Raw genomic sequence first — 12278 nt, 5'->3', positions numbered from 1 at the left:
TGCGACCTGAACGCAGCGCCTTAGACCGCTCGGCCATCCTGACATGCTACATGCTAACAGTGCTGCCTAGAATACATTCAAATTACAGTCAGTTACTTCTTACACATGACAAAAAGTGTAGTTAGTAACAAAATCCATTACATTACACGTTTTATTTAATATAATCTGACTACTTTATGATTACTTTTGACTGAAATCATTACACTGAATTGAATAGGATAACACTGTACCTTTTGATATAAAAATACAAAGATAAAGAAATATATTCTTTACCATTTTATATTTTTATCAACAACATGAAGTGAATTAAACATTACAATGCATCAGGGTTTAATAATTCATGTTTAAAACATGAAAAAGAAGAATTAGTGAAAATCACTTAATTGTGATTTACTGCCATTGTGTGAATAATATAATGTAATCAATTAAAAGTAAATGCAGTCTGAATATTTTAAAATGTAAAATAATCTAACTACAATGACTATATTTTCTTAATCCATATTTACATGTAATACCTGTGTAATACTAACCAGCACTGCATGCTAATGTATGCTAGTTTTAGCATAGCTGCCCTAAGAATAGCGACGTTGACATGTACGTTTGGTCCGATTTGGTGTAAATAAATATTGTGCCATTTTAACTGTCGATGTTTAGTTCTAATTACATGACTATTAAAGTTTTTCGCCGTCAATTTTCAGGCGTAAATCATTTCCCAGCCTATAGTACTTCTAAAGTAGCCATAGAAGTCACGTGGTAACTGTTCCTTCTCTCAGCGCTGGTCGAAATGAGCCAATCACAGTCGTTTATGATTCTAGTTAAAGGTACGTCATTTAATAATTTTACAGAGATTACTATGTCGAGTTTTTGTTTATATATAGACTACAAATAGTTGCCGTTATTATGCTTAAAATTTTTAATTTTCCAATAAAAATAAATGTTACCAGTACGACAAAACACTTAATGTATTTCAATGGAGGATTCGGCTTTGTGGCCTTTGAGCGCCCCCTGTAGGAGAAGATGCATGTAGCACAGACTATAGTGATGAGTTAGTAACGTGTGCCACCCAATGGTTGAACTCGACAGCTGTTACAGTTCCGATTGTAGGCCTACTACAGCACGTACCGAACCGCAGTGTTCAATTCCAAAGTTCTGACATTTTATTTGCTAAAATAATATATAGATAAATGCATGTGTGTTTAGAGAAAAAAATAAGTGGTATGTGATTATCATGGTGTTCAGAAGGGAACCGTGTAGTGCTGATATGGAGCCCGTCGAGTCAACGCTGAACTAAAAAAGGTACAGAGAAAATTACTTCTGTTTGCAATCAAAACACTTGATTAATTTACCGTCTAGGTGTAATGTAGACCAAGAACATGACATAATATATATTATATGTAACCACAAAAAAGTGCATGTCACATTGTATTGCATAAGGCTGCATTGTAAAACTGCATTATAAAATACAATCATATTTAAGTTTAAGTTTGCATTTTAACTTAATGTATGCATTATAAAAAGTACATTATCGGTTAAAAAACTGCATGCATTCAGCAGAAGAACATTGTTTTGTTTTAGATGAATATTGTGCTCTCTCTCATACTAAAAAAAGAGAGATTATCCTACAGCTCATAAAACGGTCACTAAAAGGCTTAAGTATATATGATATAATCAGTTTAGATGGAAAGGATCTCAAGCTGACTAGCTGAAGACAATTGCTGTAGCTTTACCCATTAATAGATGAAAATACATTCAAGCACAGTCCTAATGACCCTTCAGACTGTTCAATAAAATATCTTTCTCACCTTCTGAGGATGAAAACGCAATTTCACGCCGTGTCCGAAAACCTGGAGCCTGGAGCGTCGGTCAGAACGCAGGACAGGAGGCAGGAATGAGTTTTGGACATCTTACTGAAGTTTCTTCAGCAGCACAGACATACATTAGACATTATATACGTGAGTGTATATGTGTGGCTGCAAAAAAACAAAATCATAACAAATGTTACACAAAGCACCATTATTGATGAAATCAAACAGCTGGACATCATCTAGCACAATACAACTAACGTTAGCCTACTTAACCAGGCGAATAAAAACTTATAAGTCGCCGTTCCTTAACATGCTAATCTGTACAGAACAAACAGCCTAATGTTATAGCTGTTTCAAATGTTACAAGAGCAACACTTATATTATCTACAAACAGCGTGCATAAGAATTATACTATGACGTCCTTTGCTAACGGCACGGCATGACTCATAATTTCTGTGGATATGACCCAAATACTCGATTATTTCTAGATATTCACATATATATAATCGATCTTAAACAAGTGAGGAATAAAATGAAACTCACTTTTCTCAAATGGACGCACACGGTTATTAATAATCAACACAAACGCTGCACCGCGACTTCTAGAACAGTCTTCCGGGGAGAGCGTAGCTGTTTTTGTCACGCGCATTTGTCGTGCGCAATCACTTCCACCGCTCCGCCAATGGCCACTAGATGGCGCGTTAGCACAACCTTTGCAACACCAAGCCTATATTGATTCTGGTTTTATTACGAGCTATGTCTAGCCTGACAAGCTGATCAAGATGTTGGGTCTGGGAACACGCCATTGACGAGGGGCGGGATAAGACGGATGTCTTTCAAATTCCCTCTGCACGCAATAGGATATCTACAACCAACCAGAGCAACGAAGAAGGTGAAGCGGAGCTAGTTGATAGATTAAACTTTTGCCATATGTGACTATGCGGTCAGTAAAACTCCAAATACATCTTCAAGAATGACTTCAGTGCTGTTCTTTGTTCTTTTCTCAAAGAAAAGCTTCGTCTTCCAGAGTCGTGGCCAAAGCTGATTCAAAAGACCACTGTTCACCAGCTTCTTTGTTTACAAGTAGCTCATGGGGCAACTCTGTCATTATGTTAAGCCCGCCCACCGACTCTATACACGATGTGATTGGCCTGACTAGAGTTTGGTTTTTCCAGCTCGCAAGCCAACAGAGATTTGCTTGTTGTGACGAAGTGATGCATAGCTGTCAACCCTCCCGTTTTTTCCGGGTTTCTCACGTATTTTAGCTCTTTTCCCGCTGTCTTCCCGTTTTAGTATTTTCCCGTAAAATATCCCGTATTTTTACGTTCTGATTGTGTTAACTCAGAACACGCAACTATCTGTGTCTGTGAAGTGGCTTGCTCTTGGGTTGCTAGACCTCCAGTCCAGCAGGTGGCAGTACACAGACAGTAGCTTAGGCCAGTGTTTCCCAACCGGGGTGCCGTCTGACGAGAGCAGGGGTGCCGTGTAAAAGTTCTTTAAATATAGATTTTTTTTTGTTAAATTTTTTTAAATAATTCTCTCTTTGTAAACTTTGTTCATTGCATGCCGTATGTTCGAATATGACCAGTCATTTTGCCGTCATCACCCGGGTTTAGTGCCAGAAGACGTGAATGAGAAGTTGCGCACGCTCGCCGCACTGTGAGAAAATTTGTCTCTGTGCACTCATCCGAAAGCGTGCGCACGTCTCACAGCGTGCAAATATTGAGTTCTCTTTCAAGTCTTGCTCTTGAACGGACAAACTCACGCAAAAAGTATGTCAACATGTCCATCTTGATGAGTATTCTAGCAGACATAGTCTGTATATGTAAACTGTATACAGTCGAGAAAGACGACGCATATCCATGCATTAGGTCTTAAAGGGGCAGTAGCCTTTACTGCTGTCTGTTTAATGTCAAACAACAAAAGACAAGGACATCACTCACTGCTCTTGATTGAATAGCTTTTGTAAGTTTAATAGAATTAATCTTTAATTTATACAGTCAAATATGAAATGTTATTTTACATTTGATCAATTGCTGTACCTGAAAACTAATGTTAGACGTACCTGAAAAACCTGAAAAGTAAAGTTTATTTTATTAGTATCTTTGCTCGATAGTATTTATTTGTGCTGCTGCTTGTATTTAAATGATTTATTCTTATTTTTTTCTTTATTTTTATTTGACAGTAGTCCTTTTTTCCCTGAACATAGCAAATACTGGGGGGGAAGCTTCAAGGAGAGTAGAGTAAATGAGTTTGTGGGTAAGAATCGTAAATAAAAAAAAAATCCCTTATTTTGTGGATGGATTCCGGGAAATCTCCCTTATTTTCAATGTTCAATGTTGAAAGCTATGGTGATGGGTGATTTCGAAATATTGTTTCATGAAGCATTGAAACCTTTACAAATCGTTCGTTTCGAATCAGTGGTTCAGAGCGTGTAGCAAACTGCCAAAGCCACATGATTTCAGTAAATGAGCCTTCGTTAGGTCATAACTGATCGTTGCTGGGGGCAATGATCTCAGTGAACCCATGAATCATGCGGATTCACTGAGTTTTATACATTTGTGGACGTTTTAATTAGACATTAGTATGTTAAAGGAATAATACTTGTTAATAGTCTTGGCCTGAGCTATCCAAAGAACAAACTAAATTGATAAAAGAACAGGTATTATACAGACACATAATATTTAATGCTATTATATGATTAGTTAATTGCATTTTATAGATTTTGCTTTCAAAAAAACATTTGCAATGGGTTTGTAAAAGGTGTTTTTTATTTATTTACAGGCTTAGTTTCTGCTGCATTTGTACTGTTCTATCCAGCAGGTGTCACCAGCGTGTGGCATTTTGCAAAGCAATTTGATTTAAGTGATTCGAGATTATATATATATATATACACCTACCGCCCACCCACCTAACGGTGTTCCCTGGTGGCTGTGGCCTCTCTCAGCTGGATAATGCGCCTGCCACAAAGCAAAAATGGTTCAGGAATGACTTGAGGAGCACAACATTGAGTTGTTGAATTGGCCTCTAAATTCCCCAGATCTCAATCCAATCGAGCATCTGTGGGATGTGCTGAACAAACAAGTCCGATCCATGGGTCCCACCTCGCAACTTACAGGACTTAAAGGCAAAATAAAAAAATCGAAATAATACAAATAAATAAAATGAAAGGCTTTTTTTTTGTTTGAGCTCTCCATAATAGGGACTATATAGTTTTCTAATTCTTTCAGTAGAAAAAGAGGTTTCTGATTGCTGAATTTACACCAGTGAATATGTAACTAGTATAATCACAAGATTAACAATGTATGCCTCATTTTCCAGATTGTTTTCATAATAAAAATAAATAAATAAATATTACATATGCATATAGCAAAGAAAAACTGCACAACAATTTGTCCTTTTTTTGTCAAGTTTCCCACCATAACCTCTTTGTATACTGACAATGCCAAACAATATGAGGTACAGTTTCTGGTTGCAATGAACAAAATTAATGCGCAGACAATTAATGACATATCTCTGACATACTATCATAGTTTTTTATTAATATTTGGATTTACCTTTTAATTTTATATTTTCCATTTTTATTTTATTTTATTTTAATTTGTTTTGTTGGGGGGGGTTTCTATTTAGTTTTATTCATTTTTATTTCAGTTTTAGTTATTCTAGTTGGCCTACTTCAAGTTAAACATTGTTTTTGGTTTTAGATTTAGTTTATTATAATAACTCTGGAACAAACAGCAGTTTAGCAGAAAGATATGTTAATATGAGACGTTTCTTGCAGATATGCAACAGTGGGCCTTGTTTTCTAACCAATGTTTTAATGTTTCTCACACAACAGAGAAAACTATGGCTTCGGCACAACCTCCAAACTTCTCCTGGGTGGATCCTGGTAAGGTGGCAGGACTGGCAATGCCACGAATGACGGCCCACTATCAATACCTGCTGAACAACGGCATCAAACATCTGGTGACCCTGTGCGAGCGCAAACCTCCTTACCACGACACCTGTCCAGACCTCACCCTTTATCATATCAGGATTCACGACTTTTGCGCCCCGACATTTGATCAGATCAAGAGATTCTTGTCCATAGTGGAGGAGGCCAATACGAAAGGACAGGTAAAACAGACCGATTCTTTATGCGCATCTGTGTTTTGCAAATATTTAAGCATCTCTGTGTTTGTCTACTGGACTTTGGCAGGCTGTCGCGGTGCACTGTTTGCATGGTTTTGGCCGGACGGGGACAATGCTCGCCTGCTACCTGGTGAAAAGCAGGAAAATCAGTGGAATCGATGCCATTAATGAGATAAGAAGCATACGCCGAGGGTCTATTGAAACCCGAGAGCAGGAACAAATTGTGGTGCAGTTTTATCAACAAAATAAGGTGTAAAATAGATGTTTACGAATAATGTCATATGAAGCAATAAAGAATATTTATTTCCAATGTATGTATTTATTTTTGAAAATCTTGACATTATTGGCAGGCTGTACATGTTGCTATCACCTAAATACATCTGAAAAAGCAGTGCAACTGTAAGTCACTACGACGTCTTGCTATTTCCACTATTAATACATTCCTACTGGATATTTCTAGTGCACTGTGTGAAAATGTGAAAAGCAGTGGTGAATTCAGATAAAACTATGCCACCTTTAGTGAATGAAATGAATTAACCTTATTTGTACGATTTTAAAACTAGCATGCAGTTCAAGAGAATCTGGAAACAAATCATGAACTATGCCTTAAGACACCAGCTAGTCTGAATGATGGACAAGCAGCCTCCGGGAAAAAAAAATTATCTTGGTGGTCTTTTCATCAGGACGCTTTGACTTTACTTGGAGTGACCATTGCCAAAGAAAACAGCCGCTGACGCTCCTTAAAGGTCAGATTCTCAGGGGCTCGCTGTGTTTTGAAGCTTTTTTGTTCCACTTCACTGTAAGAAAAAACAATATGTAAAACATAAAAAGTTGTCACAAGGGCTATGTTAGAATCAACATATGAATATTATTATCATTCTTATTTACATTCTGATTGTTTTAGTGAATTCTGTCCTCCGGATTAAAATTTCAATACCATCATATTAAAAAACAACAACTTCTGGGTAATAAGTAAACACAATAAAACACATTGACATGCATTAAAACAACTATCAGTGATATAATAAAGATAGAACTGAACTTGCATCTTAGAAATATTTTCATAAATGTCAGATTAAGACTAGACTCAACCATCATTGTATTGCATTGCATTATATGTTTTAAAACTACAGAGCTTTGATCATAAAACTAAGCATTTAAATTTTGTACGTTTTATGAGACCTATTATTGGCAGATATAGAGTGACAACTGATATTTCTATGCATTTTATGTAAGTAGGCTGTTATACTGTTATATAAGATCTCATTGATTTACATTACAAACTATCAGATTTTCATCTCAGCTTATTTCTCAGTTTTGGTGTTTTTTTCTCTCAAGTATGAGGTCCATATTTTCACTATCAGACTGCCAAAAACAAACACGTGCAAACATTTTTAACTTCTTCCTCATTGACGTTTAAAAAAAAATACGTTTGCCAGCCAAAAAAATAAAAAAATAAATATTTTTTAGTCAGTTTATTTATCCCCATAGGGAAAGTACATATGCAGCATACTCACACAGACATTTAGGATTTCATAATTGGCATATACAATCATAATTTAAAACCAATAAATCTACTTTATAGTTTAAGATAAGATAGCCAGACCAGCTGACCATCAATCATCATTAGAGGATGAATTTAAAAATCTGATTGCTTGGGGAACAAAAGATAGTTTGGTCCTGTTTTTCATGCATCTGGGAACACAATACCGCCGTCCAGATGGCAGTAGTTCAAAAGCATAATATAAGGGATGCCTCTTATCCTGCACTATAATGTTGGCTTTATTTATTACTCTCTCTTTGTAAATGCTCTCTAAACTTTTTAATGAAATTCCCAGCAGTTTGCTTGTCATTGTCACAACCCTCCGTAATGATTTCTTCTGAGCCTCCGAAGCATTACCGTACCAGCAGCTCACACAAAATGTCATAATACTTTCAACGAAAGCCCCATAAAACAACAAAAGCAGTCTGCTATGTACATCAAAAGACAACAATTTCTTTAAGAAATACATCCTCTGTTGTAACTTTTTACCTACATAATCAGTCCACTCATTCCATTTCAGCTTATGATCCAAAACTATACCAAGGTATTTATAATGAGTAACTACTTGTATTTGTTCACCATGTATTAATGTGATTATGAATAATAATATGAAAAATGTCAAAATAAAGAACAGAGCCTCTGCTTTAAGAAATAAAATGTATTCTCTTTTTTATCAACACTTGAATATCGGTAAGTTTAATAGAAAAAAGCTACATTTTGAAAAAAAAGCTGAGAAAATCATGTTTTTTTTTTCTTCCAAAGAGTATAACATGCATAAGCAAAGCTTCAATCGCTTGTTTCTGCTTCTTCGCTTGTGTTTTGATCCAGTTTTCTTTCAGTTTATTTGTGCACCCCCAAATACCAGACTATTATTTAACATATCAGGCTTTACAGGGTCAAATTGATCTAAAAAGACATTACATTACAATTAAAACAAACCTGGTCTGAAAAATATTGACTAAAGTAAACAATACAAATAGCATACACTCTCCTCTATTTTGAAGAGTTAAAAAGCAGAATTGTTGTGAAGAATTGTGAATTTAGAGTTGAGACTCACATAGAAGACAACTTCTTGACATATCCCATAGATTCATGTTTGATTCCATCTGCAAATCCATAAATCAATGTTAGACAAATGTATCAAGTCCAAACCAATAGTAATCAATGATTGATTCTAAAATTCTTTCCAGTACCTTTCAAACTGTCCTCCTGAGAAAAGCGGCCTTTCTTTTGCTGGTCAGATGTGATTTCATTCTTGTCACAGTTACTCTGAGATGACATTAATGAAATGAGTTTTAGTGTGTAATGTCTGTATGTGGAATGTTGTTTTTAATACCTCTGTTTCATGATATGTGTTTTATATTGCTGGTGTGGTAAAAGATTCATTTTTACCTCTGTTGACAATTAAGTTGTAATATTTCAGTGTACACATAAGAAAACTCACCACTACATCACTTCCTGTCTGAAACCACTTCTGTTCTGCCCCTGAATGGCTCTCATCATCCTCATCCTCATCTTCATCACCATTCTGCTGGTACTCCTCCAGTCTCTTCTGGAACTGCAGCTCTAGAGAGAGTCTGCGCAGACGTTCACTCTCCTCTAGGGTGCGCCGCACCTTGGCCTGCAGCTGCTGCACTTCCTGTCCCAGTAGGTCTGTAGGAGGGAGTTTACTAGTCTTGTCGACCACTTTCTGCTCAAGATTAGCACTTAAATGTTGTGAGGGTGTGTTATTCTGGGATGTCTTCACAGATGAGTGGAAGACGACTGTTTTTTTCTTGAGTACCGGTGGTCTGTGAGATGGTAATGCTGTGCCCTGATGTTGATAATGATGGTGTGCTGGAGGAGACATAATTTGGGTGTCCACAGGCTGGCGGAATGTGCTAAATGAATGACTGTTGGCTTGTGGCGAGTAGGGGACGTCCATTCGTTTCGGCTGTGATAGAGGCACGGACTGGGTGCTTGTCGGGACCTTCCAGAGTCCATTTCTGAGTCCCATGCTGGACAAGCTGGAATCCATTGGACTTATGGTTGTAAGGCTATTCCATTTGCTCAGTTCTTGCTGTTTCTTCAAGTACCTTGATCTGTCCACTAGAGGATGTTCTTTTTCTACATTCCAAAGATTGTCTTCAGAATGTGCCTGTTTCTGTTAGATACAACATTTATTCTTTGTGAATGTGGGTGCAACAGAATCTGATTTTGTATGTGTAGTCTCACTTATATAGTGAAATATGACAACTGACTAGTAAAGACATTTTTACTAGTAAAAAGGCTTAAAAATCATTTTCTATTTAAATCTAGTGTTTTGGACATGTTTCTGTGATGGGTAGGTTTAGGTTAGGGGCAGGGGTAGGGGTAGGGGCTAGTCCATAGAAAATATAATTAACCTGATACAAAAATCAATCGAAGTCTATGCAATGTCCTCACTAATAAGTGAGTCTGTGTGCGTTTATGTTTTTCTATCCCAGTGGGGACTTCAACCTGAATGCAGTAAAAAAGCAATACACAAATACCAAAATGTTGATCTTTTGTAGATCCCTGGGGAATGCAAAAATATGCTGAGGTTTTTCTGGGGCTCCAGGTAGCCTACCTTATTGCTGTGCAGTTTGGATGCTGGCAGGGTCAGATACTCTCTGTGATAAGTTTCTGTGTTTAAAAGAGTGTTTCTGGGTTTCACCTGAGGTGAGATATAGAAATATGAGATAAGAAAGTGAGGCCAACAGAGCAACAAAAACATGTTCATTATCATTAAAGGGTTAGTTCACCCAAAAATGAAAATTCTGTCATTAATTACTTACCCTCATGTCGTTCGACACCCGTAAGACCATTTGTTCGGAACACAAATTAAGATATTTTAGTTTAAATCTGATGGCTCAGAAAGGCCTCCATTGGCACAATGCACTTTACACTCTCAAGGCCCATAAAAGGTACTAAAGACGTCGTTACAAAGTCCATCTCACTACAGTGGTTCTACAACAACTTTATAAAGCGACGAGAATAGTTTTTGAGCGCAAAAAAACCCTAAATAACGACTTATAGAGTGATGACCGATTTCAAAACACAGAATCATAAAGCTTCGAAGCGTTATGAATCAGTGAGTCGATTCAGCGGTTTGGATCGCCAAAGTCACAGGATTTCAGCAGTTTGGCGGTTTGACACGCGATCCGAATCATGATTCGACTTGCTGATTCATAACGCTTCGAAGCCTCATGATGCTGTGTTTTGAAATCGGTAATCACTATTGGCTATAAGTCATTATTTAAGGGTTTTTTTTGCGCTCAAAAACTATTCTCATCTCTTCATAAAGTTATTGTAGAACCACTGTAGTGAGATTGTAACGACATCTTTAGTACCTTTTATGGGTCTTGAGAGTGTAAAGTGCATTGTGCCAATGGAGGCCTTTCTGAGCCATCGGATTTCAACTAAAATATCTTCATTTGTGTTCCGAAGATGAACGGAGGTCTTACGGGTGTCGAACAACATGAGGGTAAGTAATTAATGACAGAATTTTACATTTTTGGGTGAACTAAACCTTCCCACCTCGGCAGGGAGCAACAAAGCTCACGTCCCCCAATTCAGAATATTAACAAAAACTATAATAGTATATCAATGATACTCACAGAATCCATTAAATTGTCAGTGGAGAAAGATAACATTGTCTTTTCATGGGGAACCGAATCAACAGGCGTATCTGATGGAAATAGAAATAGAGCGTAACAACCCACAAATAAACAAAAAATCATGTGCAAATCTAAACACTCACATGTCAGGTTGGGATTTGAACGATACTCCAGTTTCTTCTTGAGCAATATCTGGTTTTGTTTTGTGTTTGCTCTGCTGATTGTGTGCTGGTTTCTAAAGGTTTCTGGTGGTCTTGCTGGACCAGACTCTGATGGTTCAGCACTATCACAGAGATCAGAGACACTGGACATCTGCTTTGAGTGTCCACCGTTATCATGATCTAACAAACATGAAACAAGCATGCATAGACTTGGTCGGCGTCGTGTCATAGCTGGGGGCATGGCATGGGTGCGGAGTCAGCATGGGAGAAAACAGTCCATTCCCCCACAGTTGAAATGCATGGTGTTAACCCAGTATAGCCTGTGTAGAATCACTTCTGCCGCTTGACAGAGCAAGATATATAGAAAAACTGAGCCGTAGGGTCAGATTGTCCATACAGTATCTGTGACTGATAAACGACCCAACGGAATCAATGGCCAGAGGTGTCCTTTTCTCGTCAAAATACATGCTGCTCCGCCGACCCCCATATTGGTATGACATTTACTTTATAAATCACCCAGTCTTTCCATGAAAACGTTAATTCAGTGTTCCTGAATTTAATGGATTAAAAGTATGTATTACATACATTTAACATTTTAAAATGATCATAAAACATGTCTTGAGCTATGAAATAGATATTTTTTCTAAATATGCCATGTTCAATGCAAAGGCCGTTTAAGTATGTTTGGGCTAAAATAGAAACATGAAATGTCAAACGTTAATTTACCGCAGTGCCACAATTAACAAACATTTGTCAAAAGCCTAAAATTATATGATGAACTGTTTGGCATCAATGACACAGGTTTAGATAAAGTTTAGCACCCATCAGGTTTCTGTTGTCTTGCATGGATGTAGCTTTATCTGTTTATTTATTCGTTTTTCTTGTTAGTATAGCCATGCACAAATTAATTCCTACATATTACAAAGTAAATTTGGAGTTGACATATCAGTGTCATAATATTATTCAAATAACTGACAAAAGCAAAGTTTTTTATTTACTTTTTTATAGCAACCGTCTTCAT

General features: G+C 37.0%; 1 protein-coding gene across 2 annotated transcripts; it reads left to right on the top strand.

The window, feature by feature from the left end:
* Positions 1-1061: 1061 nt before the first annotated feature.
* On the top strand, positions 1062-7377 carry dusp23b (dual specificity phosphatase 23b). Of its 2 annotated transcripts, XM_079833761.1 has the most exons (4): positions 1062-1296; positions 1811-1952; positions 5644-5921; positions 6004-7377. In XM_079833761.1, exons 2-4 carry the CDS (start codon positions 1889-1891, stop codon positions 6190-6192), a joined length of 531 nt encoding a protein of 176 aa, XP_079689887.1. In that variant the 5' UTR covers positions 1062-1296; positions 1811-1888; the 3' UTR covers positions 6193-7377. The 2 variants fall into 2 exon arrangements, with proteins under 2 accessions (XP_079689887.1, XP_079689888.1); XM_079833762.1 differs by lacking the exon at positions 1811-1952.
* The last annotated feature ends 4901 nt before the right edge of the window (positions 7378-12278 follow it).

Source organism: Gobio gobio, assembly GCF_949357685.1.
Source record: "Gobio gobio genome assembly, chromosome: 13".
NCBI lineage: Eukaryota > Metazoa > Chordata > Actinopteri > Cypriniformes > Gobionidae > Gobio > Gobio gobio.
This window is presented reverse-complemented; position numbering and strand designations above follow the sequence as displayed.